General features: G+C 34.0%; 1 protein-coding gene across 1 annotated transcript in view; it reads right to left on the bottom strand.

The window, feature by feature from the left end:
- The window catches only part of LOC124354443 (28 kDa heat- and acid-stable phosphoprotein-like), a 36,193-nt gene extending 18,092 nt beyond the window's left edge, over positions 1-18,101 (bottom strand). Inside the window, exons 1-4 of the mRNA XM_046804891.1 lie at positions 17,979-18,101; positions 10,564-10,661; positions 7,174-7,296; positions 116-249 (exon numbers count right to left, since the gene is read on the bottom strand). Of these exons, the coding sequence (XP_046660847.1) occupies positions 116-249; positions 7,174-7,296; positions 10,564-10,661; positions 17,979-17,988 (365 nt within the window). The 5' untranslated portion in view covers positions 17,989-18,101. The remainder of the gene's footprint in view (positions 1-115; positions 250-7,173; positions 7,297-10,563; positions 10,662-17,978) is intronic.
- Between the last annotated feature and the right edge of the window lie 3,358 nt (positions 18,102-21,459).

Below are 21,459 nucleotides of genomic sequence, written 5' to 3'. Positions count from 1 at the left end.
GCTGAATGAAGGATGCCACAAGCAGCGGTTTTCAAATTTGAGTACTTTTAGTTTAACCTTAAAATAATCTCCGATAAAAATACTAATGAATGCTACCAGTCTGACAATTATTTACCGTTCCTTCCTCGACAGCTCAGTTTTCACATTTTGATTGACTACCTCATTGAGAGTAGACAGTTTCTTCGCCTTCTTCTGCACCCTATTGGGGTTTTCTACCTGAATCAGTTTCTCCACACCTTTTGCCTTCACCTGTAACCACACATTATATATTATAATTTGACTTTGAGAAGAGATTCTAGGTAAACTGGTTGGTAATACATTTATTTGTAACATAGCACAAACAATAATATAACATTAAAAAAATAATAAAATGTTAATAAAGTTTAGAGGCAGTAATACAATTTATCTTTTATTTATTTATTACAATATATTACAATTTTTTATCCATGTAAACCAAACTGGAACAACCATTAACACTTTGTACCCTGGGCCCTTAATACTTGTTTCGGCGTGGCTCCCTGGGCGTTTTATGATGCTTTTATAAAATTATGTGTTATTACAGTAATTATGTTATAAACTCATACTATATATCTTTTTAAAGATAGAGATACATACTTTTTTAAATGTATACAAATATAAAGTTTATTTTCAAAATAAAATTATTACATAACATTGAATGTTATGTAAAAAATACAAAACAAGTTTTTGCTACATAGCTTATTAGTTCAGGTAATTCGCCTTAGAGTGGTAATTTTTAAAGCACAATGGTCTGAATCAAATACAGGATCTCGCAAATTTTCGTTTAGATCGTTCATAAAATCGATATTTGGTTCCAGGTGTGTATCAAAATCATCGTCACTTTCCGACTCGCAGTCAAACAAAAGATCGCGAATTGCATCACTTTTGATTCCATCACCCATATTATTTAAACTCGAAAGTAATAAGTAAATAATATAAAAGAAAATCAACGGTAAGTCGAGAAGAAAGAACAAAGCGAGTGAAAATACAAAACAAAACACACGAATAACCTCACATTGCTTGCATTTGCCTTTACTTCATTTAGTAAGAAACGAAAGTTCTGATTATTTACAAACAGTTAAATTCACATTTATAAACCATTATAATAACATTTGCTTCAGTATTTGTTGGCAAGATTTGTAGAAAACTTAGTAAGACATCACTAAGACTCACAAGGTGAAACACTAAAAGCAAACTGACAGTACCGACGATCAGCCGTGGCGCCTACGATCAGACTCGCTTGTAGTACGATAAATATACGTATTTCATTACTAAAACGTGACCCAGGGATCTTAAAATCAACAAATAGAAACTTAGACAAACAATGAACATAATTAAAATGTTTGAATCCAAAAATAAGTGAAGGAAACAGGATTTCTCCGGACATTTGCCATCGTTCAGTGAAACAAGAAATCAGTAACACTACGTTTCGAGATCTGCAATCTGATCTCTTCTTCAGGTAAAGAACTAACCTAATACATAATTACAAACTAGGTTAAAATAAACAAATCTTACCAAAGCGTTGTGGCACGCCAAAGTCAGGAATCACAACCTACATGTTGTTTGTCAACTTCACTAACTCTATAAACATGCACTTAGTAAAAAACTATACAAAACACTAATCATTAACTTAACTACGGAATACAGGTCACAATACGTCTTCATTCTTCTACTAACCACCTACGACTGACCAGAGGTACTAGCCAATGGTAATCGTCACGGCTGGCTAAAACAAGATGACGAAAAAAAAAGGAAGGGGGACAGGAATGGGCCCTTTCGTTATTATTGGTTCATACGAGATGAACTTCTTAATACCATATTGTGACTCCGCATTGGTTTATTACAAACATCTGAACCGTTTGATACTTTTGGTTTTCTCTTTAGTTCATTTTTTAGAATTGGCAACCAAAGCGGCCTAATCTCAACTGATGGTTGACTAATTAATTTTCCTTTTGAAGAAATGTGGTTCCTGATGTATTATGTTGGCTTCATCCCAATTCATATGATGGTCTTCGGACCAACAGTGGTGTGCAATTTTTTTACTTTTCTGTAAGACCCTTTCTCATGTTTTCTTTGTGCTTTTTAATCCTTACGTTTAGTAGTCTTTTTGTCTCGCCTGTGTATTCCCTATTTTTGGAATCCTGTGTGCCATTTTTTTGTTTTGTTTTTACGAGACTTTGTCTAAGAGTGTTGTGTGTTTTAAAAGCGGTTCTAATGTACTTTCTACCTACTCTTCTAATTTTCTCAGATAATCCCGGCACATAAGGGATTGACATAAACGCAAATTTATCACAATTCTGTTTTTCTGACTCAGGAATGATTCTTCTGGTTCGTTTGCACTTATTTATTACTAATTGAGGGTATCCATTGCTTCTGAGATCCGATTCAATTTTCTTAAATTCTTCTTTTAGTCCATATTTATCTGAGCACAAGCTCTTTGCTCCATCAAACGAGTAGGCTACTCCTTCTTTGACAGATTTTTGATGATTGGATTGATAATTTAAATATTTTCCTGTGTGTGTTATCTTTCGAAAAACAGTTGTCTTAAGGACATCCCTATCTCTTAGTACACACACATCCAAAAAGGGAAGCTTGTTTTGGACTTCCACTTCCATTGTGAAGCGGTTGGAAGGAGAAATACTATTAATGTGATTCAAAAAATGATTTAACTCAATGTCTCCATGAGAAAAAATAACAAAGGTATCGTACACATACCTTCACCAAATCTTCGGTTTGAACTGAGCTGAAGCCAAAGCTTTTTGCTCAAATTCCTCCATAAAGATATTGGCGAAAATAGGAGACAGTGGAGAACCCATTGCCATCCCCTCATCTTGACGGTAAATTTTACCCTCTAACTCAAAATAATTGGATTGAGTGCATAGTTCTAACAGTTCCATAATTACTGGCACGGGAAGTTTAGTTCTATCCTTTAATGTTTGGTCTTCTTTGAGAAGTGATTTAATAATTCCGAGAGTTTCTGGAACTGGTACATTTGTAAATAGACTTTCGACATCAAAACTTACCAATTTGTCAGTTTCAGTCAACTTTAGGTATTTTGACTTCTCTACAAAATCCCTGGAATTTTTGATGAAAGAGTCAGTTTTTCCTACCAATGGCGTTAAGATGTCCAAGAGGACAATTCCCTGCAAGGTGAATCACGAGAACTAATGATGGGCCGGAGAGGGATGGTAGGTTTGTGGATTTTGGGAAGGCCATACATATGGGGGATTTTGGAGTGGTGAGGAGTTAATTTAGATCTAAATTTATCTGAAAAATTCTTAATGTTTTCTTAAGGTGTTTGCTACTTTGCGTTCAAATGAATCAGTCGGGTCTTTATTTAAAACTGTATATTTGCCAGTATTTAAAGTTTCCGCAATCTTTTCTTTATACGCTACTGAGTCAAGTACAACAGTAGCGTTGCCTTTTTCGGCTGGTAAGATTTTGACCGTGTCGTCTTTCCCAAGGATCGACATAGTCTTTTTCTCCTCTATTGTCAAATTGGGTTTTGTGGGGGGAATTTTTCTGAGTAAAAGACTGGCCTCATGACGAAACCGGTCACCCTGTTCCTCAGACAACTGTGAAACAGCTGACTCGATTCCAGTTACGAAATCCAGTGCCTTTACCGATTTTTGTACCACAGAAAAATTTAAACTCTTATATAAGACTGATATTTCCGCTTCATTGAGGATTTTTGAAGAGAGGTTGATTACATTTTTATTATTTGCATCCGTATTCACGTTGCCATCTTTAGGCCAATCACATTTTTTGGGCCTAATTTTTTCAAGTTTGGAGATTTTCTTTTTCTTATCTGTTTCAGAAACTTTTTTATATCTATTTTGGATGCTTTTGAGAATGTTGTTGAATTTTGTACCGATCAGTGTTTTTAATTCAGTTTTTTTACACTCAATACTATTTTGGAGGAGGCATCTTTCACGATGATGATATGCAATTCTTTCTTTAAGTAAAGATTTAGAAGCAGAAGACAAAATTTTACTGGCTTTCCTACTATGAAAAGGAGTTTTTAGAGTTAACCCTATAGGCATAAGTTTTCAACCTTACATTTATGCAAAAATGTTAAATGATTAATGTGTTTAGTTAACTTAAGATGCAAGCTCTCAAGGTCTTTGATTTGTTTACTGGTTCCGGGTCCGTACCGAGAATCAATTCTTTGTTTGAAGGTTATATTTGACAATGGAAGGATTGTAAAGGAAACAGGATTTTTCCGGACATTTGCCATCGTTCAGTGAAACAAGAAATCAGTAACAGTTTAAGATTACCCAAAAATAAGATTACTGAGCTAAATAACACAATTAAATAACACAACCCGAGCTATACTCGGGCGCCGGTAGCAGGCACTGCCGACGCGGCCCGACCTCGGGCTCAGGGTACAAAGTGTTAAGCAAAGGGTAATTTATATACTGTCACACAAAAAAACATTCGACTTTATTTTCCTTATCTTAATCTACATTGAATTTACCTAAGAGATTTCCAATTTAGGGGAATTCCATATCAACGAAGTTAGTTTTAATCTGAATTTGACCTCCTATATATTTTAAAGTGATGATTATTTTCCATATACTGAAACTAATTAATTAGTCTCATGAGACAGCTAGATGAGTATTGGACCACTTTTGAAACTGATCTAGCAACACTTTTTGCATCTGTAATGCTCCTCATATTAGTATCTCCAATAATCTAGAATTAGTGATTTCTGGAAGTAACTATTCCAAATTACTTCAATTTCTTATTTTTTCCCACTGTTACCAATTTCCAAATGTAATTTCCTTGGGTGGCTGAGAATCTGCCACTGAGTGGTTTGGAATTCAAGTCACCTTTAAACCTATGGTTAAACAGATAGTGCCAGAAATTTAGAGTAAAGTGTTTACAGTAAGTAAGAAGCAGTGTTACCTAAATAATGCAGCACTTACTGAATGTTTGTGCCAGACCTAAATCTGATTTTATTTTGCAAGTTTGTACTACAAAATTCATAAATTTCTTACAATTCCTATTCTATATCATTTTAAAGGTAAAAATATTCACTAAATAAATAGATATGTAACTAAGTTAGAAAAATAACTAGCGAACAAACTGTTGCGTCACAACCCACAACCTGAGAGTTGTCAGCCAGTTAAACAATTCTATGGCTCTCGTTATTTATTATGATCTGAGTGCTAGGCATAGACAAACTGCATCTGTAATTTTCCCTGATAAATTAAAAATTTCAAATATTAGACTTTTGCATAAAAAAGAAACTGTAGCTGAAATTGCTAATTACCGACCAATATCGATGTTGCCAGTTTTATATAAAATATTTGAAACAGCAATGTTTTATAAGTTAGTTAGATTTTTGAGCATAATAATCTCTTTGACACAGAATAACAGCTTTAGAACTAATCACTGTAATATCTGCAGCTACAAATCTTACTGATACAATAATTAATTCATTATTCAAGGGTGACAAAGTCCTTGGTGTGTTCATGGACCTAAGCAAACCTTTTGACAGAGTATCCCACTTAAAATTATTAGAAGAGCTTACAGAAATGGGAATATCTTGACCACCTTTGTTATGGATCAAATCATATTTAACAGGTAGGAAACAATTTGTTGAAATGACACACATCAATAATAATAATCAATCAGTTTCCACTCAATCGAATTTAAAAAATATGAAGCATGGTATTCCAGAGGATTAAATTTTGGGCTCACTTAGCTATTTGTTTGCTACATACAAGGCTTGCCTGGAGTGATTTCTGATGTTCTTAAAGGAAGTCTTCTCCCTTTATGCTGACGATGCAAACCTATTAGTATCTGAAAAATCTAATCTTTAAATTGGAATTGCTGCTGTGGAAATCATTACTCATATTTAAAATTATTTTTCAAATAAGGAGCTTTTGCTAAATTTATCAAAGACAAATTATATGCAATTTAATATTTAACTCAAACAACAACTCACCAGTATTGCAAATTGAAGATTTTTTTTTGAACAAGTGGAATAAACAACATTTCTTGGATTACATATTGCCAGCAAACTGTCCTGGGATTTCCACAAATCTGTTACTAAAAAAATGTCATCCGGATTTTATGCCCTATATAGATTATCAAAAATCTGTAGCCTTGATACCCTAAAACTTGTCTATTTTGCCCATGTTCACTCTCACATGTCTTTTGGAATTAGTATCTATGATAGATCATCAAAACATAATCTGGATAGATTATTAATTTTACAAAAACAAGCCATAAGAATTATGTTGAACTTAGGTTGGCGAGAATCCATGAAAGGGATACAAACATTTTTACTATTTGTAGCAATTAATTATATCTATGAATGCATATTGTACACATTCAAAAACTCCAATTTTATCTCACAGAGAGGAGAATATCATAATTACAATACGAGGAAAAGAAATGACTTGTCCATACCTACCCATAGATTGACCTTTTTTAAAAAACCATGTATGTAGGAACAAAATCTTTTAATAACATTCCAAATTATATCAAAAAAATTACTAATATTGTTAAATTTCAGAAAAATATCAGAAAGAATATCTAATATCAAAACCTCTTACTCAACAGACGAGTTTTTTTTAATAAACATTTAAACCATTTGTTTTACAAATTATTGAATACAGAGTTAGTTTATTTGTACTATTCATAAGAACATGTAGTATATTTAGTTCTTTTAGATTAGTATTTCACATATGATGCCATTTGTTGTATTGATGTACAATCTAATGAATAAAGTTTATTTTGAATTTGAACATTTTAAGGATAACATATTCCACATAATCCTCCTTTCATGTAACACTTCTTGCAAGCTGTTCTAGATTTTGTTTATCTTGCCACCAAGTTGCAGGCTCTTTTAGCTACAAACAGCACAACATCTTTCCTTATTTCATGGTAGTTTAAACACTCTTTGTTCTTCACGTAAATCAAACGAAACAGAAATAAGAAACACAGCGTACATAATGCTATTTACGATGTAAACTCATCTGTATATAATTAGAATAATTCTAATGAATGTGTGAATTATGGAAGCAGGAACATGCTTTGATGCATAAAATGCTATCATGTGTGAATTAAAATATTACAATTTATCTAAAGTCAAATGTTTGTATTTTAAAACTTTACAAATAAAGGTCTAACCCAGCTACTTACATCTTCGTCACTTTCAGATTCACTTTCAGATCCACTTTCACTGCTAGCTTCATTCTCCAACTGCTTTTTCTTGTCTCCAGCTGCCTCTTCCTCCTCCTCGCTTGACTCTTCCCCTCTCTCAGCCTACAACAAAAGGAACTTGTAGCTATTAGTTACTGACATAGTTAAACAATCAGCAAAGTTAAAAATAATATTTTACACGTCAAGTAATGTTTTAGATACCACATTGAAATATGCTTGATTTTTAAATTCTATAAAAAAAGTTATTTGTTTAATAATTAAATAGTTCTCTTTAGTCAGTTGGAAGAAGTAGGTAGATTTTGTGACAACTGAAACATATTTCAGAAATATGTAATTTCAATTACATTTGTACAAGAATCATTTTTCTCTAAGCCCATAATAAACTTATGAATTTAAAAAAAGTTTGAATGGCCGCCAAATTCAAACAAAACAGCAGTCAATGAATTTAGCCAAGATATTGATAAGATCAATTTTTAAATCAGTTTGAACTAGTTTCAGCATTTCTTTCACACTTTCAACATCAAACCCAATACAATTCTAAACCAGTCGAGGGTAGGTTAGTTTTAGGTGAATTAAGTTTCATAAAAACAAAATAACTGTTAAAATAAATAAAAATATATTAATATTCATTTTGTAAAAAAGGATTAAACTCAAAAAGTCCAAAACATGAGCTATTCAAATGTTGAACCCTTTTTACAATTTATTTTGTGTTAAAAAATAAATTTGTCACAGAAAAAATTTTACTCTCTTTAGAAAACATGTGTGAAAGTTATAAAACTTTAACAATTGAATTACTAATGATGTATTGCACCTTTACTCATTGCACAAATTAATTTAAACAAATAAGGCTATTGACAATACGTTAAATGATAACAACAAGTATAGCAAGGGTAAATAAACACCTAGATTACTAAAAAAGTGTTGTATTAATTATATATCTCAAATAAATTTAAAATAAATCCTATAGGCATCCAATTGTACACCATAATTGATCACATGATCACGTTTTTCGATTACCTTAAAATGAAACATTTAATATTCATCACTATGTTTCAAAGAATTGGGCAACCTCTTCAACATGCGAATATTATAAATGCAATATATAGTCGCGTACCTACGCGTGGCTATTTAGCCACTCTTCAAATTACTTTAACATCAAGCATATATAAATGCCATCTCTCTTCAAACCTACTACAACGCCATTTTTGGCGACTGCAACGAGAGCGAGTTGCTTCCAAATTTCCTTTGTATTCTATCAATTTAACATTGATGTGAACATAATCGAACTGTTGCTTCAATATCTTCGTGTTAAGCACAGTGTCCACTGCGACCGGCCCAGTCCAGCCCAGGCCGGACTTTTATACTCTGTCAAAATGCATATGATCAAATGAAAAGCCGCCCACTGCGACCGGTCCGGGCTGGGCTGGGCTGGACCGGGCCGGTCGCAGTTGGTGGGTGTCCATTTGATTGCGTGTATTTCGACTACACAAAAAGGCCGGGCCGGGTTCACTCCGGCCTAGCACAGCCCACTGCGGCCGGCCCGGCCTTTTTGTGAAGTCGAAATACACTCAAATTAAATGGACACCCACCAACTGCGACCGGCCCGGCCTATCCGGCCTCGGTCGGCTCTTCGGGTGCCGTGTGGACCGAGTCTTCCCGGGCTGTGCCGGGCCGGCCGCAATGGGCGGGTGTCCATTTGATTGCGTGTATTTCGACTTCACGAAAAGCCGGGCCGGGCCGCCCGCAGTTGGTGGGTGTCGATTTGATTGCGTGTATTTCGACAAAAAGGCCGGGACGGTCGCAGTGGGCGCCTAGCATTAGTAACGGCAGCGGTGTTAAAAAAATCAAAACTCCAGATTTTCTACAAAATACAAGCATAATTCCCGCCCTATTCAAGGCATGTAAAATTCAAGCATAATTCCCGCTCTTTCCGATTTTCAAGGCTGCTGGACACCCTGACTTAGTATTTAGCTCATTTTTTTAATATCTAAAAAATATGTTGCGCAAAGACAAAAACCAGTGTATCAGGTTGATCAGCTCATTTTGAATCTGAGGACTAAGGTAGTTAACACTACGTTTTGGTAACTTAATTAAATCTGCAAGGACCTGGTCATATCTTGCTAGCATATGTATTATCTCAAGGAAATTTCCTTTCGATTTAGTTGCATCTTCATCGTCATTACACAATCTGTGCTCTCTCAGTGGTAAGTCGTTTGTAGCTAACGTAATAATGACGTCCACCACTCGCCTTAAAACTTGTCTCCAGTAATCAGTGGCTTTTTTAATCTCCTCCAGATTCTCACTATCAACTGTTAGGCCTAACTGCCAGCGATAGTATATTTCACACGCAATTGCATGACTTTGCGAATGTTCTTGATGGTCTTTTATGTTTCGACCTAAATGTGCCCAATCAGACGTACCTTTCGAAAATCCCACATCAGTATAGGCCATATTGAAAAGCCAGCATGGCTGACAATAGCAAATATTGAGGATGTTTGAATAGCATGACCAATTACGTTTTATACTCAATTGGTTTTTTTTATTCTTTTGAAAATACCATTTCTCGTCAAATCCTCTATTTTTATTTCTCCCTTCTGATTCTTTTGGAAATGGCCCTTTAGGCTGATGAGGGCCTAATTTTATTATTTGCCGTTTTTGTTCGGCTGTAAGAGTTTTTTTCAAAATTACCCTTATCAGAAGAACTTATAACAGCTGTTACATTTTCTTTAAGGTTCAACTCACAATCGGTACCTTCAGCTTTAACTAGGCCTACCTTAGAAAAAGGTTCCTGAAGAAGGGCGTGGTCTTCTGCATCTACAGGTAAGCCTACAGGTGTTTGCTCCAAGTCCTCATCGCTTGTAGGTACTTGTGAGCTACAAGTGGGTTCTTGAGAAACTGCAACTACTGAAGTGTCCCTCGAAAAGTAGGTAGATAACTTCTTTACTTTCTTAAGTTCAAGATTTTCTGCGTGACTTTTCTCTAACGTTCGTTTTCGATACTCAGCACCACTTAGTTTTTTTGACATTATATACCAAAGGTAATAAATCAACACCACACAAATCACATCACAACAAAATAAATAATATAATCAATACTTTGCACTAACGCTAAATTTGTAATCACAACGTAAAGGTAAATTGAAGTAAGTCAATCACTCGGTGGGTCTGTACGGACGCCTTTTGTCTCAGCCAAGGTCAATGACAGACTGACTGACACAAAGACACTGCGCGGCCGTGATGTGCCGTGGATGGCTTCCCGCCATTTTATCGTCCGCCCGCCGCCCCCCCTGTCGCCCCCGCCCTGGAGCGGTGGCTCCACTCGCTCCTCTGTCGCTACGCCACTGGTTTTTATGCATAAAAAATTACTTACACGCCATCTTTTTTCCTTTTCTTCCCGTTTACGTTGTTCTTCTAATTCCTCAGGATTAGTGAACCTACGATTCCTGCCCTTGTGGTTGGTGTATTTTCCTGTAAAAAGATTTAAGATAATTATTAAGTACCTATACAACTTTCAAAAACAGTCAAATTTGATTGTTTGGAGTGGATCACCCCATTTTAGGTGAGGTTTAAATAATGTGGGTGGTCCAATAAATTTTGTTTAATTCAAAGAATTTCATACCAAATCAGAACATAAAAAGTACGATATAAGATGTAATGATTATAGAAATAAAAAGCAAGCATTTCCATCCCTCAATTATTTCTTCACTAACCATAAAATGTACCATGTTTACCGCAAGACAAATTTTATAATAAGAATTTTTTCATTAATTGATAATGCTCCTTTTGATTTAAACTGACAATTAATTATATATTCTTACCTTTGTCAAATCCAAAAAAAATGAAGTGTTGCCAAAATTTACATGTTTTGGATGTTACTAGCATAAAATTGTACCTGACGAAGGCTGTTTTTTCTTTTTCAGTTAAAATTGCATACCTCAAACCCTTAATCCTCAAAGATGTATTAAGACTTTGTAGGCTTAAAAATACACAGCACAACAGCAGTTTGACGACAGGTTATTTAGTCACCATTCCTGCACTGCACTGAGACTCATCAGTTGTGATAGTAGGAACAGCTGATGCAGGTTGATTCTAACTGAGGATAAATAAAAAAATTATGTTGGAAAGTAAATTTAATATTTCATTAAAAATATTAGTTTTTGCGTCTTTACCATTTAACCCCTTGTATGTCTATTTCATATTCCTCTATTTCTTTCCCACAGATATGTAGGTAGCATTTTGAGACTTTGGTTTATTTCATACCTATTACACGGTTTGTATCATATAGGTGTTGTGCAAAACTTGGTTTTTGATCTACACAACGTAGGTCAGGATGGTATTCCTTATATTGTGTGTTTAACGACCTACATTAAATTATCAGTGTTTTGTGTCATGCAATTTTAACTACAAAAACTAAGTCATTTGGCGGATCCAATTTTATGCTGTAATATGATGATTGAGTGATATCCGAACATTTAACTTTTGACTTGTTTTTTGATTTGACAGAGATAAGAACACCTAATTAATTGTAAATTTAATCCAAATTGGCATTACTAGTAAATTGAAATCATACAGTCAGTCTGGCACACTGGTAGTATTTCCTTTTTACATTACCAAGTTAGTGCTTTCCAACCCTGTAAGTTGGTAAACTCTTCCAGTTTGAGTTGTGGGATCTACTTTAGTTATGACATCTGTCTATTTACTAATGTCTTGCACCATAGGATATTTAAAAGAAGGCGATGGACCACGGGGTTAGAGAAAACTTATTTTAATGTCTTCATTTTCTGTACTATACCAATGACACAATAACCACCATTCCTTGTTATAAAAACATGTGACAAAACCAAAAATATCATCCAACTTTAAAACATGCTAACATAATTTTCTGAAACCGCTTCTTCTTTGTTGTCATTTGCAAAGAGGATTAAGTTTTTACTAAAACTTTGGTTTCATTTTTAGGTTCATAATGGTGAAACTATTGTGTTCCTTTCATTGTTTTGGTTTCTTCCAATCTTGTTTTCTAAAGTGTCTTCTCATGTTCATAATCTTGTTTAGTTGAATAAATAAAACTAGTTTGGTTATATTTACTTTAGCCCAGTCGTAGAATTGCAAGGAGTCATAATTTGTTCATTACACACTATTTGGAGGCTTGCTTGTGCTGCTACACGTTTAACAGTAACTCCTCCATCACAAGTGTTCTTTCCATGTAACAATGCAAAAAAATTTCATGCATCCTCAAACAAAACATTAGATTGTTAGTATATTGATACAGTGCCCATTGTTTGAAATAACATTTTTCTTTAGGATTTTCACAAAAAGTTGTCTTTATAAGTTTTAATTGGCGTTTCTCAATTTACGAATTCTGGAAATTTACACTGCGCTAACATCAACTTTACATTTTGATGCAGAGTACATACACGTACTGAATGTGTACGTGCAGTCCCTGAAAGAACGCAGTGTTTTGGTCGAAGTTTGCAGAATTTAGAAAACCCTATTTTCTGATCAGGATAGCATTCCTTGAAAAAAGGCAAAACATTCCCTTAATTTATTTAAAATTAGAAATTTCTGTACATGAATTCGTTTGCTTTCCAATTAACACAAGAGTTATACTCGGTTGAGCCATGAGGGCATTTATGAAAACGAAAAAGCAGAAACTCTTGCCAAAATAGGTACAGAATCCCTTATAGTAGGACCTGAGCCAGGCTGTGGAGTAGCTTTCTCCTACAGCAAACCTCTCATAAAGATTGGGAAAAGAGGATTAGATCCTTTAACTGGAGTAGAGTCTCAGGATTAAGAGAATCAAAAATGTTTATTTCTCCTTATGCTAAAGGGTGGGCATCTCACCAAGAAAAAAGTAAGGATATAAGATTGATATAATTAGGGATATTGAAAGAACATGGTCCCCTTAGAAAACATCTTATGAAGGTGGGTCTTAGTCAAACTGATGAATGCAGACTCTGCGGAAAAGCAGAAGAATCAGCGGAACACGTAGGCTAAACCATCCTGCCATATCTAAAAGTACGAAAAGATTCCTAGGGGCTTAGCTCCTCAGTCTCAAGGACATCAGAGAACAGAAGCCCTCAAATTTGATTGGCTTCTGTAAAAGTCTCCGATTCTAAAGTCACAAACATAAATAAGAGAGGCGCAAAGATCGTTTTAGGACTTTGTGTGGAGACAACCAACTGATTTGCACACAAAAAAGAGACTCCCCCAGGAAAATGTTTTAAAACTTTCCTTTATTTCAAAGAAACAGAAAAGCATTAAAAACTATTTTACTGTTGTCGAAGCAAATTAATGTTTTATGTAGTAGTATAATTGACTCCCACACAGATTAAAAAAAAATTAAAATAGCTTTTTATTACAACTAACATAGTTATTGTTTTTAAAGTACTGTTATATTTAAAATACTTATTTTAGCCACCATCATTGTCAATAGCTTTCATAAGGAATTATATCATTTTGTAATATACCCACACTATTACAGCATTTTCGGTCATCCGGCCCTACTAATTCCGATATAGGACCGGATTAACGACATCCAACTGTATTCCCTGATTCTATCATGGTCCCACTCTGAAATTTTATAGTGTACTCACAAAATCATATATAATCAACATAAAAAATTAAATTAAAAAAAACCGCCAACCCAAAAACTGCACTGAACCATTTTTGGGGTTTCACTAAAAAAATTTTATTTTCACAGTGTTCGAGTTAGGTATCAAATTAAAGCCCATGAAATCCTCTTTCAAATGAGTTATCTCTCAGCTCTCTAGCACTAACAAAACTAGTTGTAACAGGTTTTAGATTTAAGCACACGTCAAAACACACAGCACTTATGAGTTCTGAAAATGTCTAACAAAAAACAAATATAAGTTTAATAAATAAGCAAAACTAACATACCCTAACTTAGTATGTAAGTACTATGTACTTACATACCACATAGTAACTTTCTGATCACATAAAAATATCTTTCCTTGATTTAAAAATAACGCACAATTAAACAACGAACTTATACTCTAACTCTGAAAACATACGATGATCAATTAAAAAGAAATAAATTTAATATTTTAACTACTCATGTAATCCGCAATCAAACACGTACAAAATTTTCAAAACTAATTAACTGGATTAGAGTTAACACACCACAATTTAGTAATACATATAAATGCCATTTTTTAAGAGACCGCACGGAACAGATGGTGCATAATTAAAATGTACTGGCCACAGAACACACAGATAAGTTAGCAAGAGCAGATGACGCTGAAAATCATAGATCATAATAAGCACAGTGCACAAATATAACCAAAAATTTAGGTAATTCTGAGCAATTACTTTGTCAACCCCAAACTTTTAAATTTCATATTTTACTACGGTCATAAGGATATTCTCAGAAAGCAAGAAACATATAATTCAAGCCCCGCAAGGCCGTCCTCCAGGTTGCCGAGCGATAAGAAGGTTCAAAGTCCACGCGATAACAGTGGCTTATGGGAGACGTGCGGAAGTACCAGTTGTGACAGTACCGTTATGGCTAGTGGTTCCTCCGATAATCCTTTTTTTATGTGACGGGTGTGAAAACATGTAACATAGTTTCACGGTTTCAAGTGACAATCAGGAAAAGTTCAAATGTTTTTTGTATGAAGACAGCGTTTTGCAACGCACCAAAGTTTTTATATTTTTATTTTGCTGACATCAGCACGGGGCAGGCACTCGTCTCAATCGATAACAACTAGTTAATTTGTAGCTCGAAATTTAAGAAAAACATTGTTCATTTGGATAAAAAATCTGCTCATTTCAGTATTATTGTTCATTTACGTTAACTTTCCGGGGCCTAAATTACGTTTTATTAATTTCACATACATCTCTAGATTATCATAGTAAAATATGAAAAAGTTTGGGGTTGACCAAGTAATTGCTCAGAATTACCAAAATTTACATTTACATTTCAATTACTAAGAAACAAAGTTATTTATGATTTCCACTCCCTAAAACCACATATATTTTTTTTCAGGAGGATGAGCAGGATACCTTAATAATGTTGAAATTTGTATTGGCTATTCCAGCCGTAAACCTTACTGACACCCTCTTTTGTTGTATAAAAATTTATAAAAAAATTATATCACTTTAAAATCTGTTACTCTAAAAGAAAATACAACCTATTTTTATAAACAAACTACTCTTAAAACAGCAAATTTCGGTACTTTGGGATTATACCGACCACACCCAGACATGAATCGTTATTCGACATTTTGCTTTTACTGATTACTAGATTAGCGTAGAACAATATTTCGTCAATATAAAACAGGAATTGTCTTATCGCAAACCGCTCCCCATCCTCAGACAGAGGTCAAAGTCGAGCGGTCTAGTAGATAACGTGATTGCAGAGTCTCGCCGCCCGTTCAGCTGGTGCGTCGCTTTGTTGTACTTCCGTGTTTTACCTCTACATTTCTCCAAACACAAAAATTCAACAACAACCAACATTACCAAACTAAAACTAAACTCTTTATTGAAAAAACACTCAAAACTTGTTTTTATTCTTGATCACATTCCGCAACCCAAAATGCGAGTGCCTCCGGCCATCAGCGCGGGCTTCGACAGCACCTTCGGTGCTGCCCCGCGCTGATGTCGACGAAAGAAAAACATCCCTCGAGATAGTACCTATCAGTAAAATATCAAATCCTAGAGGGGCTGATCAGAAAATAATATAAATTGAATTGTAATGGAAAGGCAATTATGTACAGTGCAAATCATGTGATGCCGCGCGGCCTGCCGTAATCGGGATTCTCGAGAAAGATAAGATAACAGCGACAACAATACCGATCACAATACCTGGAAATGCTTGTAAGTTTGTAATTAAAGAGTTGTTTTTTCGTTCTATCATGTTTATTTCTATAAATTTATATTTTTGTGTTCTTCATACTGGTGTGGTCGGTATAATCCCAAAGTACCCAAATTTCTTTTGACAAGTATGGTATTTAATTATCTTCAATCACAAAAGAAAAACTATAAAATATTAACAATTATGAGGCAGAGCACAAGCTTATTCCTATTGAATGAAGCAGAGTTTTCAGTCACAGTATCAGGACTCCAGTCTGTATTTTAGTCTGACCTTGGCCAAGCCAACCACCATATCTTCCTTATTTCATGAGGAGGAGGAGTTTTAAACAATATTTAGTGCATAGAATTTGATGACCCTAAATGAAATAAAGAGTAGACTTCAATAAGTGGCCTACTCTCATCATTTGATTGTATAATATATTTATTAGAAGGAAAAATTCAATACTACAATTCATCAAATGCAGCATATGATTTCAACTTATTAGTTATAATAATTTTAAAGTAAACCATAAACAGCAGGAAGTAACAACTACTATTCGGGTAGGGTACGATAAGCGGACCCGGTTTTTATATCGAAGAATGTAATCATTGATACCTAATATTCGCATCTCAAATCCTAAACTATCAATCGATATAAAAGTATCTATAGTCCTCAATAACAATAATATGTTTTAAATTAAAATATGGATTTAATATTTATAGTGATGAAACAAATTATTATAAGCAAAATTAGGAAGACGACCATTATTTGCTCCTCTCACAGTTACAGTAGTTTCCTTCCACAAATTTCACATAATGGATTTTTCTGCAGGAGTCCAACATTTTGAAGCAATGTAAAACATGTCTTATCATCTTCCAAAGTATTGTAACTTAGTGTAGTTTTCTAAAATTGACTGCCATTTTTAATAATCAAATGTTACTTATAGGTAAAATTGAAATATTACCGTACGTCTATTATTTGAAAGTGTTTACAGCTGTAGATATAGATTATTTAAGTTATTTGTTCAAAATAATAATCAGTATCGATTGATTATATCGGGGGTTATGATTAAGTAATATTGTTTGCCAATTTCGATATAAAAAACCGGGTCCACTTATCATACCCTACCCTATTTGAGACTTTGAAAATGGCGATGAATATGAGGAAAATATGTGAGATGTTTCTCACAAGTGACAAGATTAGTTTAAGTGGCTTCAACATGTCACTTTGGCTTCTGATAACCCTTGGGGGGAATTCTTTCCTCTATTTCACAAGAGCGGTTACTTACTGATATCAAGCTGAGCAAGTTATAAATATTGTAAGGTTTCTTTGATATCAAAGTCTAGCCCATAGTTGTTTTGTAGTGTTATTGTTAAATTTGTTTTTAAAATTGTAATGTACGAGATTCTTTTTGTTACAGTAAGTTATTATAACTGTTATTGCATATGAATTTTACATGTGTAAGTTGGATAATTAATGTATGGAATTGTTTCATAATAGCAATCAAATAAGGAGTGTGGGCCACTCATTAAAGTCTCCACGAAATAAATACAATTTATGTTTATTTCAACTATAAAAAAGTAATAGTTCAGTTATTTAGTTTACATCACTAATTATGTGTACATTACATCAACCTTTCAACTTTAGTGCAAACACTGTCCCATAATCAGATCTCAAATCTAATGCAAATGATTGGGGATCTTACTACTGCCATATAGACAAACTGCAGGTTTTGGAATTTTAATAAAAAACATTTGAAAACTATTGTGCTAAGAAACAACAACTAACAAAATGTAGCAATTTTAATCATGACTAAACCTATAGGTTATAGAAAATGAACTCCAAATAATTCCAAGGTAAATTACCATAACCTAATGTTAAGTTACACCATCTATATCTTGTAATACAATAAATATTATGTTCAAAGGAGATTGAAACAAATAAAAACAAAATAAATCTTTAAAATATCTTACCCCTTGGCATATTTCAAAGATAAACTTATATTAACAATTTAACAGTAAGAAAATCAATGGAACAATTTTAACAGCACGACTTATGGTTATGGAATATTAATTGGTAACGCCAAAGAAAAAAATAGCAGCAAATTACAGCCGGATATCCTGGCTTTCTTGATTGAACATATTTACGAAATAAAGTACTGTAACGTAGTGTAATAATATTTCAACAATAAGCAAATCGACAAAGATATTTTTATATATTAATTATTCTCAGACTTGGTATGTTTAAAGTGAATTTTCATCAAACTCAGTGAACTTTGAAAGCAACTTTCCTTAGTTTACGGAATTACACCTTACATTTTTAATATTAGAAACATTTAGTCATTAAATAATATTTTACTAATAAATACTGTCTTTCGTTAGTTTTATTTATGTAAAATGCTGGTTTTGATGTAAATTTTTATTTTTTTAATGTATAATTGCACAACTCAATATTACATTGCTAATTTTTTCGTGCTTCTTATTTACTTTTTATAAATAAAACCGCATTATTCTATATTTTATTGAATTTGCGTAATAATATATCTTAACCAAGAACATTTAGCGCGTTTATTTAGCTTTTTATGCTAAGGACTATAGTATTTTACAATTTCTGCGTCTATGAACTTTTACCCATATATCCTTCAGCAAGAGTTTTCATGATGAATAAAATCTGTGATAATGATTATAATGTTTTCCCATCAAATCAATCGTTACCTTTATCATTATTACTAACTAGGATGTACTTTCGGACTAAAGGAACATATCAGATTCCTGAACGGAAACCTTACCTACCTCTCTGATAGATGAATACACTTCGAGTTGTAGTTGCAACTTACACAGTTGCAATGAACCTAAACTTCATGTGGCTACAGGATTCAATAGTGCTCTATGTTTAAAAAGTGACATCTCAAGTTGATGAAAACCCATTATGAAGCACTTTTGCTTATGCACTTTCAGAAAATGAAGTGAACTGTTATCCCCTACCATTATAAGTATTCCGAGTTTCCCCTAAGCTCTATTATATTATGATTCTTTAAGGTAGTACCATGTAAGCAGACTGACAAAATCTCCCACATTATTGCTGCTAATCGTGTAATATACAATAGATGTACAAGGTTAGGCCCATCGATACTGTCACGCCTCATTGCAACCCAATCAAGTATTTATGTAATCCTCTGTTCATCTGGGGAATATGTTACTTTATATAACATTGAATTTGGCTCAGATAATGTTCAGTGGTTCTAGTGTTGCAGTGATCCCATTTTGGGCGCAAACTCTAACACTTTTCTTAGCCTGTTTCCCTGCACATCTTTTTCCTCAGTCTTGACGAGCTTGTGCAGACCATATCTTGGTGGCTGTTCTTGTGCTGGGGATAGTAAATGTTCCGATCAGTTCATTGCGGAAATCATATAGGGTCATTTTTCTTTTCCTTGCCACGTTTATTCTCAATTGTCACGATGGTATTTTCAAACTCTAAGTAAATGTATAAAACAGTTGTCTAAAGAGTCATCAAGGTCCGAATCAACATATTTTAGGTTATGGTTTCCAGCCATTATTTCAACACTTTTCACGACACGATCACGAATACAGTATTATATATTAAACTTAACAACTACATATAGATTGTCACTGTTACACAAACATTATGACAGTAACAAAATTGACGATTCAATTGAGACAAAATACCATAACTTGAAACTGATATCGTCATAGAATTTTAAGAAGACGAGCTCCATACACGAACAGCGATAAATGTACTTCAGTCAAGAGTTGAGCTCAGCCAGAGGGCGAATCACATGTGGCCCGAGATCGGGCCGGCCGCTTGGTGCCACAGTCGCAGTAACCTCACTGAACGTGTTACTAATAACTATTTAACCAATGGGTGACTATTTAACGAATCGAAAATAATAACAGGTATTATTTAACATTTAGGAATGAAAGCCAAGAATTTAGGTCAAGCTTGATATTATTGTTAAATTTAAATTTATCAATTAGATTAGGAGAAGATGGGATTCGATACTTTTAGATATTACCAACTTATTTGTAAATAAAGAGAAGCTATAATAGTCGATATTTCGAAGAGTAGGAGACACAATCATCGACGTTCAATTTCCTGAACAGGATCCTCATGTATTTAGAATAAATACTTAAGTTCGGTATTCGGTTTGTATAAAGTTCAATCTCAAAATTAAGCGAATTTATGTGCAAGATCCAAACTAATTAGATTTAATTGAGACTTTAAAATACAATCAAATAAACAGTATTTCGCAATAAGAGTGCTTCACGTATTCTCAAAATGGATCACACAACTATTAACAAAAGTTAAGTTAAACCCCTTCAATTTAAAATCTTACACTAAACAACAAACAATTTGTATTACATGAATGATCTTCAGTTAAAATGCTTATAATATATTCATATAACTCAACTTACGGTAACAAAACACAAGTTTAGGCTGAGCGGAAAATTTTGCTAATCTCCTTTATCTTAATTCAATACCGGAAGTTCTGATATTAGATTATCGGGGGTAAAATACAAGCAGGGAATGGCTACGTGCAAAAAATTGGAATTTTCAAATTCAAATTCAAATTCTTTATTCAGCATGTAGACAGAGTTAACAATGTATATGCCAAGTCAACAAATCATAACAAAATATAATAATGTCTCTCAATAAAATAATTTTACTTTTTCAAGTTTACACTATCTTATCAGCTAAAAACAGCAACCCCTTCGTGGAAAAACTATTGCAGATGTTATTTGACGCATCAATAGAACTAACCTTAACAAACTGTGCCCTTTTGACCAGATATGATTGAAACCACTGAAGTGCGACACCTCTAATCCCCATGATAGACAATTTATTTAGAAGAAGAACGTGATCAACTAAATCAAAGGCTTTAGTTAAATCAAAAAATAAGCCACTAGACCGGTTACCCGAGTCAATAGTATCAACAATGTTCTGCACGACACAGAACATTGCGTCAACAGTACTTTTCCCTTGGGTGAACCCATATTGATGTTGAAACATCAGCTTGTTGTGCTGTAGGAAACTCCAAAGCCTTTTTAATACTATTTTCTCTATAACTTTAGAGAAGGTTGAAACTACAGAAATCGGCCTGTAATTTGAACAGTCCAGATTGCAGCCTTTCTTGTACAAAGGGGTGACCATAGCGAGTTTCAAACAGTCAGGAAATATACCTATTGAAAATGAATGATTAATCAATTCACTGAGTGGCTCTGCCAGCTCTAAGACTACGTTTTTCAACAAAGCAGATGATATTCCATCTGAACCAGCGGAATTCTTTGATTTTAGGCTGCGAACTGACTCAGCAATCTCCATAGGATTAGTAGGCGACAAGAAAAACGAATTCAGAGGACATGTGCTCAAGGCAGAAGAGCTAACATTAGGCGGAACCTTGTTGGACTTATCACCCACATTAAGAAAATAATCATT

This window comes from Homalodisca vitripennis, chromosome 2 (genome assembly GCF_021130785.1).
Source record: "Homalodisca vitripennis isolate AUS2020 chromosome 2, UT_GWSS_2.1, whole genome shotgun sequence".
NCBI lineage: Eukaryota > Metazoa > Arthropoda > Insecta > Hemiptera > Cicadellidae > Homalodisca > Homalodisca vitripennis.
The sequence above is the reverse complement of the archived record's forward strand: the minus strand, read 5'-3'. Positions and strand labels throughout refer to the sequence as shown.